This window comes from Ambystoma mexicanum, chromosome 4q (genome assembly GCF_040938575.1).
Source record: "Ambystoma mexicanum isolate Mex_15411 chromosome 4q, UKY_AmexF1_1, whole genome shotgun sequence".
NCBI classification, from domain to species: domain Eukaryota; kingdom Metazoa; phylum Chordata; class Amphibia; order Caudata; family Ambystomatidae; genus Ambystoma; species Ambystoma mexicanum.
In genome coordinates, this window is record NC_090928.1 from 891,494,659 (window position 1) to 891,515,019 (window position 20,361).

Sequence of the window (20,361 nt, forward strand, 5' to 3'; positions counted from 1 at the left end):
CGAAGAAACTCTTGCCTTGAGCATTGTGTGTCAATCCTTGCTGAAAAAGCCAATTCAGGGGCCTGTCTTCTGTCTTCATGATAAGGAATCCAGCGTTTGGGTTTTTGGCTGTGGATTCTGAAGTCCTCCTGCTGCAAACTCTTCTTCTATGCTGAGGTACTGTGTTGGCTTGGGTATTATTTACCTTAAGTCTCTTATGATTCCTGTGTAGCTTTGGGGTGTTTTCTGTGATTGGTATTCCTCTTTTGTAGTTCACCTAGGACCCTGCTAAAATCACCCTAGGGTGTGTTCTCTGAAGTCCCTGGACCCTCAACTAAATTTGAAAGTAGAATACTTACTTGTTTGAACAATCTTCCTCAGGAACTCTGTTTTTGCCTGCAGCTGAGCTCTATCTCACCCGGCCTACAGCTGGCTCCTAGACCACTAGTGTCCCTCTTCTGCCTCCGAGAGAACTCATGTAATAGAATTGGGAAGGACTGGATACTTAAAGGGGTCTGCCTTGAAAAGTAAAACAAGTGTTGTAAGTGTACTTACTTGTAAAACAAAAGTTAGTTGGTAACTGTAGCTCTGAGAGTGACAGTTATAAAAGTTCATACTTACATTAAGTGTTCTGTCACTTGTAAAAGTATATGTAAAGTTATTACTTACCTTAGATATGTTTTGCCATTCTCAAAAGTATAGATCGGTGTTAATTACCTGGAATCTGTGTGCCATGCGGAAGAAGTGTACTCCGTCTTACTCAGTCTTACTTTCCTTAAACTGTCTCGCCATTCTCTGAACACTTGTGTATGGGCGCAATACAAATAAAATATATCATATAAAAGAAAATTGATGGTAGGTTAATTTACTCGCCTGTGAATTCGGCCCTCCTCTTCCTAAAAGTAATGCTGTTGGTTCCACTGTACTATTCCTGTTAGGATATACATGTGAGTGTCCCCAATTGGGTCTTGCATCCCCCGATTTGCTATTAGCCTGTCCAGAATAAATCTGCCGTAGGTTATACATAGCTCTGAGTTGCTGATGGCTCCTTTTGAAAAGTGTATGTGTTTACTTACCTTGTGCTAGCTGTGTGCCATCCTAAAACAGGTTAGTTATTGCTTGCCTTAATCTGTGTTGAGCTGATCTAAAAAGCAAACTGTAATAGTATATTACAACCTTAGGTTTTACCTACCTAAAATAGCAGTGAGCCAATCTTGAAGTGTTCTTAGGTGTATCTAACCTTGGTCTGTCTTAAGCCATCCAAAAATAGTGTACTAAGTTCTTACTGATCTTAGACTGTATTCCACTGAGATAAAAAAGTAAGTGTAATTGTAGGTTTCACCATAAGGTCCAACTCTCCTATTATTACAGTGTTATCCTAAATCAGAGTTACAGGTTTATACTGTTCCTGAAATAAGTGTTTACTATTCTGAAACATATATATAATCCAGTTGGCTTACTATGCAATTTCTTGCTGGGAGTCACAGTACAAGTGCTTGGGTCTACTACTCTGTATTAATGTAAGTAATCCAAAAGTAACTATTGGTTTTGACTTCCCTTGAACCTACTGTTAGGTGTTCCAAATAACCATTTATTTTTTACAATACATAGTGTCAGTGTTTCCTTGGACCATATGTGTATTACAATTTCTTGTACTGATTCTACAGCCCTCTCTCCCTATTTGCTACCATATACTCTGGTGGTACAGCCTTGTACTAAGAGTGGAGTCCTGTACTGTCTTAGTTGAATAGTTTTGCTAAGCCCTTAGTTGGACTTCAGAAAGTCCAAGGAACATTTGCTGCTTCTCTTTCTGCTCCCTGCTGCCGTACTTTGGCTCTGCGGCGTCTCCAGCCAGAGGCTGTGGGAGCAGTTAATGGACCCCTCGGTCCACCTCCTCTAGGTCATGCCGCAGTTGGTTGGTTTCCAGTCAGGCATGCTCTGGATCGGCCTAGAAAACTTCAGTTATCTGCATCGTCCTGGCGAGGTTCGCTTACCAATGCAGCTTCTTGCTCCCAGGTTTGAACTTCCCGGGTGTGCCAGTCTTCATGCCTGCTTCACTTGCTCCGCCAGCGTCTCCCCTTGCTCCGCCAGCTTCTTCCCTTGCTCCGCCAGCTTCTTCCACATCTTTTTCCGATCTCTGGGTCCTTTCTCTATTTTTAGCCCTTCAGCTGGTTCCTCCCCAGTTGAGTGCCACAGTCCCTTGTTTTCATTGGGTATTCTTCGTGTTCTCCCTGAGGCCACCTCTTCCCAGTACCTTCAGTATTTGTCAAAGGACTAGTCTGTATGACTCGATTTATCTTCACAGTATTCCTGGAAGATGACTTGGGAGGAGACTTGGGAGGAGACTGTTCGTTTTAGTCTTCCTGGACTTGGTGGAAAAAAAGGAAGAAGTATTACAATAACATACAGTAGTGCTTTCAGAGTTTTTCTCTGCAGTTTATAGTTTTTATGGACTCATGGGCAAGAGGGTTAGGGAGTTCTATCGCAGAATATGAGTTCTTGTCCCCAGGATGGGAGTCTCTCCCTGTGAGGTCCCACTTTCCACCACCCGTAGGGGGAATGTTTTGTAGCGGGCTCACTTCCCTAGCCTCAAAGGGAAGCGTTGCTTCCCCCCCCCTGGGGAGAGGGGGGTGTGATTCCATGAATCAACACAATACGCTTGTTGACAAAAATGTATAAGGTGGTGATGATATAGAGGAAAAAGAGCCGTTTTCTTGATCCATCAGCACAGTTTGTTCAATACCCAACTCCTTTAGGTATCAATCACCTTTTGGGGCTTTTCAGAAGATGAGGAATCTATGGGAGGAATGAGGCCATTAGAAGAAACAATGTCTTACCTCCGGTAATGTTATTTCAAGGGGATTGGGTCCTCCGACGTATTCCATATCTATGACAGTAATCACCACAGCTGTGCTGCTTCGGAAAATCTTCGGCATCTGCGTCGATGACGTCGATCCGCCGCCCTCGAGGACCTCCTCTGACGGCCGACGTCACTGGATGTTATAAGTAGGACGCACGACGCCCGTAGCCTCAGTTCCGTTTTTTCAGCGAATGTGTTCGCTTCTGGAATCTCGGCGCACCTCTACTTTTTGGAGTTTCTGTTGCTTTGTAGGTTCTTCGAACTTGTTTGTGCAATATTTCTTAGTGAATATGTCTACATCGTCTTCCACACCGCGTCCGTGCTTTAAGAAGTGCGGGTACGGTGGGTCCAAGATGTCTGTCACGGACTCGCACAATGCCTGCCTCTGGTGCCTCGGGGAGGCCCATGACACGGATGACTGTGTTGACTGCTAGTAGCTCACGTCGAAAAGCCTTGCGGGAGCGCAAGAAGTTGTTTTCAGTAGGTAAGGTGTCAAAGCCCCGGAAGTCGAGGTCTGCGGGGCTTTCGACGGACGACTCGAGGGGCGACACTCCGTGTCGTCGTCGGAAGTCCAGTGGGTCTCGGTCCCGGAGTCGGTCTCGCCACTCCTCTGCCTCTTCGAGGCTCTCCCGGAAGCGCCGTCATCGGTTGCCTTCCCCGTCCCACCAAGCATGCAACACCGGAGGAATGGGATTCCTTCGGGAAGAAAATGTTGGCGATTCTCGAATCGCAGGGCACTGGTCCATCCGTGCCTCCGAGTGGGGTCGGTCGTGATCAGCCGAGTGACGCCGCTCGCACGCCTTCGGGCTCTGGTGATCGTCACGATTCGTGGGAACGGTTCCACTCGGACAAGGGGAAATCGTTCTCGGCATGCCCGGTCCAGGTCCCGGTCCTCGACGTGCTCGAGACCGCGTGAACCTGTGAAGTCTTCGAGAAAGACATTGGTGCCTGTGGCGCCGTGGTAGTCGACGGACTCTCGAGGCTCCGCCTGCCAGGAAGTCGTCAGCACCCAGGATGTCGAGGGACACGCTCGGGGCTCCGCCTTCGAGGCCTGTGTCGACACCGTCGATGCTGTTGATGCCGATTCTCTCGGCGCCAATCCACTCGCCGCCCTCGACACCTTTCGGGGCTGTCGACCGGGGTACCCCGTGGCTTGGGGGAACCACCTTGAAAGGCTCTGGCCAAGGTCAAGCATGGCTTTGGTTCCAGTTCTGTTCCTTCTTATCGCCATCTGGAGTTCATTTCAGAGGTGGATGAGGGCTCTGATGATGGCATGGTGCCTGACACGGTGCTTGACGAGATTCTCTAGGGCCATAGCCAGTTTGAGGACCTGAGGCAGTCCCTGCATGATGCTAATAGGCTGGACACCTCTCCGGAGGTGGAGTTTTGTAGGCCTGAGCCTGGCACTCATGCTGATTCTTCGTACCGGCGCCTTATGTCAAGGGTCACCGAGTACTTAGGATGGTCTGCTCTCCCAGGGGAGTTTGTTCAGGATGACCTTACGGATATCCTCGACATTGGTCCACCAACTGACCCGGTACTGCAGTTTTATATGGCTCTACAGAGGAGGGTGGCGGCGGCTTGGACTTTTCTGGAGAGTCTCCCGGCAGTGAGCAAGTCTTTGCCGCGAAAATACCGCCCTGCCAGTAGTGACCCCTGCTACTTGTCCAAGCACCCTACTCCGGAGAGTTTGGTGGTGCAGGCGGCTACTACCCCGGCAAAGCAGGCGTCATACCCTAGCATCCCTCCTGATAGGGACGACAAGCGTTTTGACGGCTGGGTGAAGAGTGTTTTCTGCAGGGGGTATGGCGCTTCAGGCGGCCAACTCCATTTGTGCCTTGTCTCGTTCCATGCACTCTGTGGAACTGTTTCCTTGGCGGCTGAACATATTCCCGAAGGGGATGAACGGGATGGTTTCCTTGCCATGGTTCAGGATGGCAAGGATGCTATGTGTGAGGCCGTTCAGTCGGGTTTGGACATGGCAGATTGCATCAGCCGGTCCATGGCGGCGAGCACCGTGATACGCAGGTTTGCGTGGTTGCGGAAGTCGGGGTTTGCTCCTGATGTGCAGCCCCGGCTCCTCAACATGCCCTTTGACGGGGAACATCTTTTTGGCAGCAAGGCTGACGAGAGCCTTGAGAGGTTGCAGACCTCAAAAGCTGCAGCAAAGTTGTTGGGCGCTGCAGTTCGGCAACCTCTGCCTTTTCGTCCTAGGTGACAGCAATGGGAGGGGAGGTTCCTTTCGTTATTACTCATCCTTTGGTAAAGCGAGAGGAGCTGCCAGTCAAAGGGGCCACCGTGGGAGTGCCAGAGGTGGAAAACGAGGTACTCGAGTGCCAAGGCCGCTTGGGCTGTTGCCTCTTTGCCCTCAGGCAACGCCGCAGCCGCTTCAGCTCAGTCATGAGGCCATGTCCCATGGTTCGCCGGTTGGGGGGGAAGGCTGGCGCAGCATCTTGCAGAGTGGCACGCCATTACTTCAGATGTGTGGGTTCTGGAGATCAAAACCCACGGCTACTGTCTTCCTTTCCGGCAGAGGCCTCAAGACAATCCACTGGGGAATCTCTCTTTGAAGAGTCTGGATCCGCTGCTTGCGCAGGAAATTCAATCCCTGCTGGAGAAAGGCACCATAGAACTGGTGCCTGTAGCGGAGAGGAACAAGGGATGGTATTTCCCTTATTTTTTAATTTCCAAGTAAGACGGAGGATTGAGACCCATCATAGACTTGCGCGGTTTGAACAAACTCCTCAGGAAGGACAAGTTCAAGATGGTGACTCTTTCTCAAGTCCTCCAGGCTTTAACTTCAGGACTGGTTGGTGTCTCTCGACCTCAAGGGCGCTTATTTTCATGTGCCGATCCATCCAAAGCACAAGAAGTACCTGAGGTTTGCGGTTGGCGACTCGTGCTTTCAGTTTCGGGTCCTGCCGTTCGGATTGACCTCCGCCCCGAGGGTCTTCACCAAGCTCATCACATTCAGCAGATGGTGCACAAGTTTCACCTTGCCCAGACTCTCCCATCGTTCGAGTTCTTGAGACTGCTCGGCCTCATGGCATCCTGCATTCTTCTGGTGCCAGAGGCCAGGTTGTGGATGAGATCTTTGCAATGGGCACTCAAGCTCCAGTGGTCTCAGTCCTCCAGCAGGATGTCGGACCCTGTTCAGGTGCCGTCTTCGGTCGCCCAGGACCTTCTGTGGTGGGCCGACAAAGGCAATCTGATATGGGGGGCTCCATTTTGTCTGCCCTGGCCGGAGGTGACGTCCGCATCCCTCACGGGATGGGGAGCTCATGCCAACGAGTTGACAGTCAGCGGTCGTTGGTCTCCGTCGGAGTCCAAACTCCATATCAATCTGTTGGAGCTTAGGGCCGTCGGGCTAGCCCTGAAGGCTTTTCTGCCGACTGTGTGAGGAAAGAATGTCCTGATCCTGACGGACAACACAGTGGCCATGCACTACCTCAACAAAGAAGGGGGGGGGGCAGGGTCACTTCCTCTGTGCAGGGAGGTGATGCAGCTCTGGTTCTGGGCAATCCAGCAGGAAGTTTCGATCTTGGCAGTTCATCTGGTAGGAGATGAAAACGAGACGGCGGACGCTCTGAGCAGGCAGAGCGCGATTTCTCACGGAGTGGGAGTTGGCTCAGGAGATTCTCCTGGAGATATTCGCCCTTTGGGGGACCCCTCAAGTGGATCTCTTTGCCTCCATTGTCAACCGGAAGTGCGAGAGGTTCTGCTCGCGGGAATTTCCTCCAAACGGAGCCTTAGGAGACGCGTTCGTGGTGGATTGGTCATTCCCACTGCTGTACGCGTTTCCTCCAGTCCCCGTCATCCCGCAAGTACTGCGGAGGTTCGGTTCCCGGATGATCCTCATTGCTCCTGCGTGGGCCCGGAGGACGTGATACCCGGACCTTCTCGACTTGTCCATCTGCCCTCCACGTCGTCTTCCCTTCCGAGACGATCTGCTCTCACGGGAGGGGGGGTCAGGTTCTCCATCCAGAGGTCAGGTTCCTCAACCTTCACGCTTCGTTTCTGAAAGGTTGAGGTATAAGGATTGGGACCTCCCTGAAGACGTGATGGAGGTGTTGCTTTCGGCCAGAAGGCCTGCAACAAAGTCCCTGTACCGTTGCCGTTGGAGAAAGTTCTGCGACTGGTGCAGGGTTAAGAATATGGATCCTTTTGCGTGTGAAATTCCCATGGTTCGGTCTTTTTTGATTTCTTTGGCCCACAGGGGCCTTCAAGTGGGTACCATTAAAGGTTATCTGGCGGCGCTGTCCATATTTAAGCGCTCGTCTGAAGAGTGTTCCTATTTTAAAATTCCTTTAATTTCTCAGTATCTGAAAGGGCTCACTAATGTGTTCCCTCCGTCACCTTTCCAGGTGCCCGGTTGGGTTTGGTTTTGTTCTCAAGTTTCTGATGGGTGCTCAGTTTGAGCCTTTACATTCTTGCCCTTTGAGGCTGTTAACTCTGAAAACTGTGTTTTTGTTTGCGGTTACTTCCGCTCGCAGAGTGAGTGAGTTACAGGCACTTTCAGTTAAGCCACCCTTCACTGTGTTTCATAAGGACAGGGTTGTCCTTCGAGTTCGTCCTTCCTTTCTTCCGAAGGTGGTTTTGGAATTTCATTTGAGCCAGAAAGTTGTTCTTCCGGCGTTCTATCCTCCTCCACATCCTGATAAGGAAGAGGAGAGGCTCCATAGGCTTGATCCTAGAAGAACGTTGAGCATTTATATTTCACGCATGTCCCGGGTCAGAGTGGACGATCAACTTTTCATTGGTTACACTGGAAAGCGTTTGGGACAAGCTGTGACGAAACAGACTTTGTCTCGTTGGATTATTTTAGCCATCTCCGAGTGTTACCGCTTGGCGGGTAAGGACCCTCTGGCTGGCTTGCGGGCCCATTCTACCAGGGGTGTGGCTGCGTCTACTGCCCTGCAGAGGGGTGTTCCTATTCGTCACATCTGTGATGCAGCCACCTGGGCTTCGGTACATACTTTTGTACGTCACTACTCCCTCGATTCCATCCGAGGACAGGATCTGACCTTTGGCAAGGCAGTCCTTTATTCCGCAATTTGATTGGGCATGCTAAATTTGTGTTCTAAATTCTTTTCCCACCTCCTTGCTTGGTACTGCTTTGGGAGTCTGTCATAGATATGGAATACGTCGGAGGACCCAATCCCCTCAAACAAGTTACTCTCTTACCTGGTAACGCTCTTTCGATGGGATGGTCTGACGACGTGTTCCATATCGCTCGCTCCCTACCTTCCCCGCTGCAGAATTTCATATGTGATTGCAGCTTGCGGTCCGCAAGGCCTTGTGTGTCTGACTGGCAGAAAACTGTTGTCACACGTTCTGGGGGAAAAAACTACAACTGAGGCTACGGGCGTCGTGCGTCCTATTTATCACATCGGGTGACGTTGGCCGTCGGAGGAGGTCCTCGGGGACGGCGCATCGACGTCATCGACGCAGACGACGAAAATTTTCCGAAGCAGCATAGCTGTGGACATTACCTGTCATAGATATGGAATACGTCGTCGGACCATCCCATCGAAAGAACGTTACCAGGTAAGAGAGTAACTTGTTGTTCTTTCGAAAACATAGTTTGGAATGAAAAGTTTTTAAAAAAAATGCATCGAAAAAATGCATTTTTTTGTAGATGGAGTTTTTCATTTTTTTTTTACTAAAATGGGTGTTAAGGGGTAAAACAGGTTTGTGTGGGGGTCCCCATTTTTTTTAATGCATTTTTTCGACGCATTTTAATTAAAAACTTTGCCATTCAAAACTATGGCATTCGAAAATATCACTATAGACCGTTGTAACCCTCTGCTCTGTGATACAGACAGAAGGATCAAGCAGTTGGAACAGGAGACACACGCCTACGACACACCGGCTGTAGAAAGACCGACCAAACGATATCAATACTACTGGTATGTGATTAGGGATATCCCGCCTCCAAGACATAAGTAACCAACCTTAAGATGTAAGAAGGTAGGCAGGCCGGTAGGTGATGCTATGTCCCCAGAAGATCCCAGTACAGATGTCTGCGGTAACAAAGAGCAGCCAATTACCCAGACGGAACAGGAGAAGACCGTGTTGAAAGTCAGATATCGAAATACTCTTAACAGGATACTAGGATTGTCGAAGGCTGATGTTCTGACCATGCAGTTCCAGACTCCTGTCCCGACGGCATGAGGACGCCAGGAGGTATTCCGAGAAATCAAAATGTCCAGAATCCAAGGAAACCAACACTGACGGCACAAGGACGCCTAAGTGGTAGATGGCACCCACAGCAAGCGTCTCTAGACCTGGTGCGTACGGTTTCCTGAGCGATGGTACAAAAAGGGAGCTGCTCCAGGACAAGAGGCAGAACGTAGTCCGGGAAGAGGAAATCTTTTGAACAGTCCCAGTCGGCAACGTGCAGGCAACAAACAAGGAAGGGACTTTGGGCAGAGGTAGTCCTGAAGCTGGATGAGTTACACCAAAGACAATAGAGCAAAAACGAAGTACCAGAGGGCTGAATGAGGCAATCCGGGAAACAAAGCAGGAGTCAAGAATTCAATAACATTAGCAACAGAACACGTAAGTCCTAGTAAACTTAAATCAGAAGTACCGGCTGTTAGAATGGTTGGGTTTCATCTTCCTGGTGTACGTGTCGTTGAGTAATGGGAGTAGGAGACGTATGCCTATTTCCTGCCAGGTGACGCGCGGGGAGACGCTTCCACTGTCGCCGTGGTAACATGTACCATGAAAGAATCAGCGACCTTCTTTGGAGCGAGGAAGACGGTGACAACCCAGAAGGTACTTTAATGGGTTTCTGTGACGACGTGTCTCGAGAGGATAGACCTGCAGGCATGCTAGCCAGCCCCCGCGGGCAGATGTGTTGATTCCTGACAGTTTGTGACCGCTGGAAGCCAAGCTGCTGAGTGTCTCCTCAAAGAGGGAGTACCATGGCATAGTGCTGCTTGATACCCGTAGCTGCCAAAGTTCCAAATAACCAAAGAATCCTTCAAGGGGCACTGCTGCCTCGACATCTATTCATGCTTCCATGCCGGAGAAGGTCCAGGGTCACTGCCTGCAGAGTAGTGTCCACTGTTAGGTTTCCCTCCACCATGCCATGAAGAGAGCATCCTGAGGGTCCAGACTTGGTGAAAGTCTGCAGTACATTGGTCGAGTTCCAGAAGCCACCCTGTTGTCCGTGCTGCCGCTGCAGCACGTAAGAACTGAAAGACAGCCAACTGCACAATAATAACACCGGACACCTACTTTTGCCACTGTACCCGTTGCCAACGAAAGTCATAGACCACCACCAAATGCCTTACCTTTATTCAGCCAAGCCTTGTGGAGGTCCACCGCAAGTTTTCTCTTCGTGGAACATCCACAGCTGGCGCAGCAACCCGACAACTGAGACCACAGCGACAAACCTACATTGCTGCCTTTCTGACACTGCTTGATTTCCCCCCTTCTGCTCAACACAGCCATCCTAGCGACTTCTTCTTCCAAAGGGGAGGGGGGCCATCCTCGAGGGGTCCCATCGAGTGAAACCAAGAAACTCCACTACTTTCCTTGTCAAAGCACTCAAGATACTGTGACGAGTATTCCATCCTCGGAATTCATCCAGGGGGTCCCAAATTCGTCTTGGATCCTGTTCTCCAGTGGCTTCCCAGGTACTTTGGAGGTAGGGTAGTGGGAGCTTTTGAAAAAGAAGCAGACTATTAATTAACATATTTGGACTGGGCTGTAGTATACCACATAAAGTACACCTTACCTTACAGGTTACCCAGCTGCGGGGGATCCTCAGACAGTAATGCCTTTTTGTTCCTAAAGATAGCATTTTGCCAAGATTCTGAATATTGCCTGCCTTGCTACATTAATATCTATCATGTTAACCAATGCTTAGTAATTCTTATGCTTTTTAATAACTGTCAGCAGTTGGTGCATTTTTACTGAATCTAAGTATACTATGGCCTTATTTTATATAATAAAAGAACAGTGTTGGGACTTAACTTGGTGTGTGGACATGACGACGTAGGGAGCTTGGGGACTCTCTCTACCTAAGAACCAGCCTGCACCTCCTCCCTTAAATCGCTGCCGCGTTGCTTGACCATAACTACCATTAGAGGACCTTGGTTGGGGTGCTCCGTGCCTCTACTCCAATTTTATATTTATAGTGGGCAGAAGTACAGATACACCACTCCTGTCTTTACATATATCACCCCCGGCACCCGGTCAGTTGCTTTCAGGTGACATGCCATACTGTGTTCTCCAGGACCTCTTGGGAGAAATGGGCTGCACGTATTCCCCATCTTGTTAGCTCCCCCACAATAATTAGGCCTGCACATAGGACTCTGTCCTGAATTTTTCATGAGGGTTTCTGGTAAGGACACATCTACAATGTGTCCCAGTTGTGCCCCACTAGGATTACAAAAAGGTTTCGCCCAACCAGTGGATCACACAGCCATCCTTGTGGTGAGGAGATTTGTAATGACAACTCCAGATGCATGGTTTACCCTGATTTGAGGCCTGCATACAGAATTTCCATCTCTTAAGTCTCAGATGAGTATAGGTCAGTGAGAAGTCGGAAGAAACCGTTTTAACAGCAAGAACCATGTTCATATGAGGCTAGATTTGCAATTCTAATTTCACACCAACTGTCTTTTGATTCATGAAGATGCAAAATATGTTTGACATCTTTCAAAAAATGAAATCCGTTCTAGTGCCAAGACTTCCAGAGAGATTCTACAATAATGTTGGAAAATAAGTCGGCTACACCTTGCACTAATGTGTACTTCTGAATCTCTGGTACACCGCAGAGATGTGATTTTTGTTGCATTTGTTTTTTTCTATTCTGGTCCTCTGAAACTATTTTATTATTGTTATTTAGGATGTATTGATGTTGGTAGATGTTGAAGGGAAACAGTTACACAGCGATATCCCAAAGGTAAGTGAGTTTGTTGTGCCTTTTTTTTATTTTAATGCAAATATGTCAACCTTTTCAGAAGTTGAACTTTTGCTAGAAATAATTCAGATTTAAAATTGAAGCAGGGGCGTGGTGTATCATACTCTCTTCCCATTGCTCCTTTCAAAATTGTTTTCAGATTTCATTGCTTTTTGTTCTGTGCTTTGTCATTTATTTTACTTTCTCTTGGAGATTGAAATTGAATGAGAATTTGCACCAAGGGAAGGGTGCTCACCAATCAGGTGGCTGGAACAGCGTGCAAGAATACATGGTATCACACATGCTGTGTATAGCCTCCGGAGCCCCTTCCCACGTGAGGCGCCATCTTTTTTTTCTTTTCTTTTTCAAAGTGTGGAGGCAACAAATAGGCTCTCCCTGTGCATCCTCACACCCTCCCCAAAAAAATACACCCCTATCCCACCCATATCCCACTCTGTCCACCCCTCCCCACTTACCTGCTGGACCAGAGCTTTGTGCTCCGGTCCCGACTATCCTTCCGCTTCCGGCTGACGCCAGAGAAATGGATAAGGGACTTGGGTCCTTTTCTAATGGCAGGCGCCATCTTTTCATTTATTTCTTTTTGTCCCAGGAGATTGGTGTTGCGCAGTAAGCAAATCCCTCAGTACGAATAGCAATCGTGCCCAAGCAAGTGGGCGTACAGGCGGTAACAACCTGCCGCCCTTACAAGTACCTGTGTTCGCTTGGGCCTGCCTAGGCTCTTGCTGGCGGGCCATTACTAGCCATGTAAGCCCCCCCTGCTGGGGTGTGATTGTTACAATCATACCTCACATCTGAATGCATGGCAATTTTTATTACTGCAGTTTATTCGGTCTTACATCTTTAATGTCTGACGTTTCTATGGTGATCCTATTTTTGTATTTTTTGTTTTATTTATGACCAAATTAAGATTCTTTTGAGTTTGTGATTATGCTGACCTAATTGAAGTGTTTGTGGATTTGGATGCTCTTTTTCCGTTTCATCCTATTACCTTTAGTTTGACATGCTCTATTCTCCGCCCTTTTGTTAGACCCTCGAATTAAAGGCTTCTGATTTGGAAGAAAAAGTCGAAGAGTTAAAGGCTGATAACAAACCCATAGCCGATGTGCTGAAACAGCTCATTTTTGTACTCTGCAATGATGAGGTAAATAAAAACGAATGTGACAGATTTTCAATCAACCCCACCTGTAAGCCTACAGCTGGTTAAAAAATGCCCCGGATTCGGAAGCAAAGGTCATATGAAAAAGAAAAATGCTTGCTCAGTAATAAGCATTCCACTTCTAATGTATACCTTCCCTCCACAGATTCCTCATTTCTTCAAATAGACCTCTAGGCTCCGACTAGTCCGCCACCTTTTGACAGAAACTGAAGCCTTTAAATACAGGGAGAGTGATGTCAGTGGCATGTATACTAATGCATGCAAGATCTTTTACATGCATTCCATTTTTCTACAGTCTTAGACCTAGGTCTTCATGGAACACCCTCTTTAAGAACGACATGTCATCTAACTTGGCTTCAAGGCCTATAAAAACTGCGGCTTACAGTTTTCTATCTCAAAGCCCCATTAATGTTGTATTTGATGCCTGGTGCCAGACATGACATGAAAAAGAAATGTTGGTCAATTGATGGACCATATGGCAGTGAGTGGGTCACCAATTCTTTAAGGCCTTGAGTAAATCTAGGTGGTGCAGAGGCCTATCGGCAAAGATAATTTTGGTATATTCTAGAATCATTTCTTAGGATTAAAGTAATACAGCCCTTTCCCTTTCATCCCTGTTTCCTTTCTCACAACATAGTGCGTGCCATCCCCATTCATGTAAACGGAACACTGTCTTTACCCAGTTTACTCAATCTAGCCTTTCAGCCTTATGACAACTCTGAGGTTGGTAACTTGATGGAGATGTCGGAGATGTTGTCTCATAATGGCTGTCTTCTGTGTCAATGTCGCCATCTGTGTTTTCAGACATATTGCATTCATTGTGTTCTAATGCTAGTTTGTCATTTAAGTTAATATTTGTATATGGAGCTTTTTTGAAGAATGAAACATTTCTTGTGATTTGGTGCCCATCTCATTCAGCGAATATCATGGATCCTTGAACTTCTGCGATAGTTAGTGACATGTGGACAAATGCTGGAATCGCCTTATGTGTTTTGTGGTTGTACTAGTACACAATCTTCCTGGAGTGAGGAGGATCTGACACCACTTCTTAGGTTTGCTTATGCATTAATCTTCCCTTTTCTGGCAGAGTCTCTTACTTGTACTTCCAGCAGTATGTCTTCATTAGTATGTTCTCCTTTCACATTGAGTAAGTGCATCCATACATTTCTGTTGAACATCAGTTCAGATGGACAATTGCTTCTAGTGCTGTGCGGTCTGTTACGATAGTCTAGCAAGAGCTGACAGAGTGCTTGTGTGAGTGATTCATCTGTGATATGACCTATTTGGAATGTTATTTTAAGATTAGCCATGTTTCTTTCTACTGTGCCTTTTGTCTGGGTCCTCTGAGGGGTCAGTAATGTGAGGCGGACAACTGTTTGATTTACCATATAACATTTTATTCTTAAAGAAAATGTATTAAACAATGCTTCATTAGCCCTAATTTGCTGAGGTTTTCCCTGTCTAGCCAAAGCTAAGGGGAAACACTCTAACACAGGCTAACTGGCCCTCACACTAAACAGCAAATGCACAAAGAAAATTATAGGGCAATGTAACATCACATGAACACCATTCACAGTCTCTGAATAACCTTCTAATGTCCTGGGTGATTTCCCTTCCCTAGGATTCAGTTAGGTGTGTTGGTGTTCCACCAAAGAGAGAAATGTCTCAAATCAATTCTTGATATTTCAAAGTCAATGTAAAAGTTTGTTAACCAAAGTTCCAATTGCAAATCTCTTCTCAGTGAAATATCCACTTTTTCCAAAAAGCACCAATGATGATCCCAGCCACTATGCTTTGTCACTTTCCTCAAGAAGACTTGCCACAGTTCAAAAGAAATGCAATATCCACAACTACTAGTGATACGCAGTTCTTGGTTAACAGTTTGTATTCTCTTGGTTACAGTTTTGGTTTTCACAATGGTATATTTGTCAGGATGACTTCTTAGTGCTGCTGGTTAAACTTTTAACAACTTCACTTCTACTTCATTCACTATGAGAACAGTGACCTTTGTCTCATCATACTCCTCGTGGTTTGCGCTACCACAATATTGCATCCACTGACAACCAGATATACTACCCCAGCTTCAGTGATTTGCACTTTTAGAAATGCTTTGACAAGATACACTTCAAAGTACTGAAAAAAAGCTAATGTTGGCCTCACGGCAACTTAGAGCGATTCTCTTTGTGTTTTTTAGTTACATGCTTTGGGCTAAAATGTTTGATTGCAAAAGGCCACACTTTAGTCTCCTGGTACGGAGGCTGACCAGTATTTGAAAAATCAAACAAATTGTATTACGGAGATCAGATAAGTTGCGCCAATATGGTATTTATTGATTGAGCCGCACAAATAATCAATGCAGGTACTTTGTTCATTTCCCTATAATAATTTTCATAGAGGAAATGTTGTCCTCTCTTATGTTCATAGAGTTTATCCTGAGTGTCCTCAGTGAGCAATTGAATTTATTCTCCTCTTTGGTTGTTGACATAAATTAGATAAATGTGCTTATATTCAAAAAAGCCAATGAAGTCCTTTGTGCTTTAGCAACTATTATAGTTCATAGAGGTTTGCTGTTTAATCGTTCAGTATTGCTTATGGGTGTCCTTGAAAAAAATCTCAAAAGATGTCCTCAACACGTGTTTTCCTGCTGTATATTGCAGCGGTTCTTCAGGAGGATAATATCTGATAAAGTATGAGCCCTGTGAACAAAAAATATTGTAGTGATATTTCTCCAGCATGGGGTCTGGCATGGATTCACATGCTCATGAATATTCCCCGTCGTCAGGCTGGGAATCCTCGGTAAAGAAAAAACCAGTATCAGTTTCGTTTCTGATCTGTCTTTCGTAGTAATAACCAATCACTGGTCTCTGCGTCATACTGACCACAGCCAATGACTGCCCTCTACCTAAGCACCGCCTCTGGCAGCCATCTTCAGATTTTTACCGCACGTTCATGTGTTGGGATCCTCGTGCTATTGCTCTCGAGCGTTAGTGCTATTTTTTCGCGCTTTTTCACAAAAACTTCGATTCTTTCGGTCAAAAGAGCCTCAAGCTCCACCGATCCTACATCCGATCAACGGGGACCCGTGTCGGATTCATCTGTGCCCCTCAAGGGTGAAGATTTCGTCGAGCTACACTTCGGAGGACTCCAGAAGCTTCTCAGGCCCGGTCTCGGAGATGGCCCAGGAGAAGGGAAGCTCGACGCCCGGAAAGCTGTTCAGGGCCTGCCCTGGATGCCAGCTGCAGAACGTCTTCAAGGAGGACGAACACTCTTTCTGCCTTTACTGCCTTCATGGGGACAAGACGCACGTGGAGAAGGACTGTGCGTTTTGCGGCAACATGTCGGAACGGACCATGAAGGACCGCCATCAACGTCTCGCCAGCTGGCTGGAGGGTAAGAGCCCGTCTGGCGAGAAGAAGAAGAAATCTGAGCGGTCTTCTAAGACCTTTGAGGGCGCCCCGGCGACGGGGGCCCAACATAAGGCCAAGCACCGCGAGTCCGCTGGCACCGGGAGCGCCGAACGGTCGGGCTCTACGGGCGCCAGGCAGGGCGCACCCTCCCCGGCACCATCAACCACGAGCCAACGCTCTGGGTCGGGTAAGAGGAAGGCCGAGCACCCGGCGAAGCTCCTGGAGAGACCCCGGTCGAGCTCTAAGGCAGAGGAGGAGCGTGGCAGTGCCCCCTCCCTCAAGGATAAGGCGGTGAGCGCACCTAAGGTGGTGAAGGCCTTGATCCATTCGACCAAGCCCTCTATCGAAACGGTTGCGGCGGCCCTGGCCCAGCCTGTGGAGGCTGCACCAGTGGTGGCGGCCTCGGGGCCCAGAATCTCCCTGCCTCCTCGGAGGGAGTCTTCTTTCGTGCCCATCGATAGGACCCCCGTGAAACCCTCCGTGGGGAAGAAGGGGGGGCAGGGCGTCGTCGTAGATTCGGCCTCAACCTCAGAAGAGGAACTGATCGAGGTCTTAAGCCACGGCCTAGGCGTGGAACAAGACCAGCCCGTCGGAATGGGCCCCGACGCAGGTGACGACGACATCGTCGAGGATACCGACGGGGCCCCTGCTCGCCCGTCGGATTCCCCTCTGCCAGCGCCGCAAGACAACTCAGCGGCCATTTTGTTGGCTATACAGTCCTTATGCTCCGAGATAAGGACGAGACTACCGTTACCGACGGAGGAACCTCTCCCGTCGGGGGATCCAGAACCGGGACCTTCTGGTGTTCCCCCTACCAAGAAAAGAAGGATCCATCCACCGCCTCCTTTTCAACCGTCGCGCCCCGTCCAGCCCTCCTCCCCGTCCACCCGAGGGGATGATACGGGGACTGACACGGCAGCGACGGGTACGGACGACGAGGCATACGACGAGGATTTTCCGTCGTCGCCTCCCACCAGGGCTTCTCCGCCCGACGAGATTGGATCGTTCCACTCAATGATCGCCAGGGCATCCGAGCTTTTCCAACTCTGCCCTGAGGAGAAGAAAAAGGAAGGCTTCCTTTACCAACGGCGCGAGACCAAGAGGAAGACGGTCCTCGCAGTGCCTCTGTTGGACGACATTTGGGATGAGGGCCTTTCCCTCCTCAAGAACCCTTCCACGACGCCAGCGAAAAGAGACCGGTACGAGAAAAAGTACCGGGTCCCGGACTCGGCCCCCCGTTTGCCTTCGACGTCGCGGATGGCTCAAGGCTACGGACTTTCGGCAGGACGTCCAGACCAGGGTCCTGGACATGCCCTTCGACGGGAACAACCTGTTTGGGAAGACAGTGGACGATTCCCTTCAGGCCATCAAGGCGGATACTGAGACGGCCCGGGCCCTTGGAGTACTGCAGCAACGGCGGACGCCCTTTCGGAGCGGCGGAGGCAAGGGCGCCTCCAAAGGTTCCGGCGGCGGTTTCGCTTCCTACCGTCAAGCGGCCCGCTCGTCGTCGCAAGAGGCCTACAGAGGACGAGGCAAGTCTGGCGGCCCCCGCCGTCGTCGCCAAGGAGGCCAAGGCGGCAAGGCCGCGTCCAAGCAGGATTGAACCGGCCGTGGGGTCGGGCCCCCACCGAAGCACCCCGGTGGGAGGCCGGCTGGCGGGCTTCGTCAGCGTGTGGGAGTCCATCTCCACCGACCGTTGGGTGCTGGACGCCCTGGCCCGGGGCCACGCGCTCGAGTTTCAAAGAAGGTGCCCGCGCGTCCCCCCCGTGGCCAGGAAAGAACTTCACGTCCCTCAACTTCTCCTGGAGGTAAAGGCGATGCTCAGAAAGGGCGCCATCGAACTCGTCCCAAAGAGGCTTCGGGGCTCCGGAGTCTACTCGCGTTACTTCCTCGTGAAGAAGAAGACGGGAGGATGGCGCCCCATCCTGGACCTGCGACGCCTGAACAAGTTCATCAAGGCGCAGAAGTTCCGGATGGTCACCCTCCAGCACGTCCTGGGTCAGCTGGAGGAAGGAGACTTCCTATCGTCGTTGGATTTGGAGGATGCCTACTTCCACATTCCCATCCTAAAGGGGCACCGAAAATTCCTCAGATTCGTGGTCCAAGGGCGTCATTACCAGTTCAAAGCCCTTCCCTTCGGACTGCGGTCGGCACCCAGGGTTTTCACCAAGTGCCTCGCACCGGTGGCGGCGCAGCTGCACCGCGAGGGGATTCACGTCTACCCCTACCTGGACGACTGGCTCATCCGCGCCAAGACGAGGGAGCTCGCCGTGGTCCACACGGCAAGGACCGTCCAACTCCTCACGGACCTGGGATTCTCCGTGAACTACGCCAAATCCCACCTGGTGCCCGCGCAAGTCGCACTGTTTCTGGGAGCGAGGCTCGACACAGTGTCCCTTCTGGCCTCCCCGTCGGAGGAGAGGACCAGGACCATCTTGGGCAAGGTGCAACGGATGTTGGTGGCCGACGCGGCCAAGGTGAGGTCCATCAAGTCCCTCCTCGGGATGATGTCTTCCTGCATCTACCTCATTCCCATGTGCAGGCTCCGGATGCGCCCGTTGCAAGAGTTCCTGGATGCGCGCTGGATCCAGACGACGGGCAGCTTCGAGGAAAGGATCAAGCTCGACGAGAGTTTCCGACGAGCGATACGGTGGTGGGGCACCCGCGCGCATCTGACGGCGGGCATGGACTTCCAGACCCCAGCCCACCAGGTGACTGTGACCACGGATGCCTCCCTAGAAGGGTGGGGAGCGCACACCGAAAATCTGCACGCAAGGGGACTCTGGCTCCCGACGGAGAAGTCCCTGCATATCAACGTCCTGGAGCTCCGTGCAGTGTTTTGGGCCCTCAGGTCCTTCCTTCCGTCCCTCAAGGGCAAGGTGGTGAGGATCTTCACCGACAACACCACCACCATGTTTTACATCAGGAAACAGGGCGGAACCAGGTCCCCAGCGCTGTCCAAGGAGGCGCAGGACCTGTGGCATTGGGCCGTCGCCCAAGGGATTCTTCTGGTGCCGTTTCATCTGGCAGGGATAAAAAACACCATCGCCGACTCACTCAGCAGGGAGCTGCGCTCGTGCCACGAGTGGGAACTACGGCAGGATCTGGTGGATCGCCTCTTCCGACGGTGGGGCACACCCCAGATCGACCTGTTCGCGACGGCGACGAACACCAAGTGCCGGAGGTTCGCCAGCAGGTTTCCCCAGACGAGGAGCATGGGCGATGCTTTCTCGTTCCCCTGGGAGGGCCTGTTCCTCTACGCGTTCCCTCCCTTGCCTCTGCTAATCCGGCTCGTCAACCAGCTCAAGAGGTCACGGTGCAGGATGATCCTCGTCGCACCTGCGTGGCCGAGGCAGATATGGTTCCCGGACCTTCTGGACTTGTCGGCGTCCCCGCCAATCAAGCTGCCGGCGGACGCGGATCTACTCTCCAGGGAAGGAGGCGCCATCCTCCACCACGACCCGAAGTCGCTGAACTTGCAGGCCTGGCTCCTGCAGCGCTAGAGTTTGGAGGATACGACATACCGGCCGATTGCAGAGAGGTTCTTGCAAAGGCCAGGGCGTCCTCGACTCTTAAATGCTACGGACACAAATGGAAGAGGTTCTCTGTCTGGTGCTACGCACAGAAGATTAACCCTCTACGGATTACGGCTCCCCAAGTGCTGCCGTACCTGCTGACGCTGGCCAAAGCTGGTCTGGCACACGCGTCCATCAAGATTCATCTTGCTGCGATCTCCCGATACACCAGAACCACGGGCCGGACGTCCTTGTGGTCTCATCGTCTGGTGAAAGAGTTCATGAAGGGACTGTTCAGATCGTTCCCGCCGGTGAAGGCTCCGGCCCCGGCGTGGGAGCCAACGTGGTGCTGACCAAACTCATGGGACCTCCGTTCGAGCCTCTGCACTCGGCCCCGTTGAAGTTTCTATCGTGGAAAACAGCTTTTCTCGTGGCCATCACCTCCGCACGACGAGTGGGAGAGATCCAGGCCCTTTCCTGCAAGGCCCCGTACTTGACTTTCCACG

The 20,361-nt window shown here is 50.1% G+C and overlaps 1 protein-coding gene across 1 annotated transcript in view; it reads left to right on the top strand.

Annotated features, from left to right (window-relative positions):
• Positions 1–20,361, top strand: part of LRPPRC (leucine rich pentatricopeptide repeat containing) — a 1,926,342-nt gene that overhangs the window by 848,563 nt on the left and 1,057,418 nt on the right. Inside the window, exons 19-20 of the mRNA XM_069608459.1 lie at positions 11,703–11,759; positions 12,805–12,918. Of these exons, the coding sequence (XP_069464560.1) occupies positions 11,703–11,759; positions 12,805–12,918 (171 nt within the window). The remainder of the gene's footprint in view (positions 1–11,702; positions 11,760–12,804; positions 12,919–20,361) is intronic.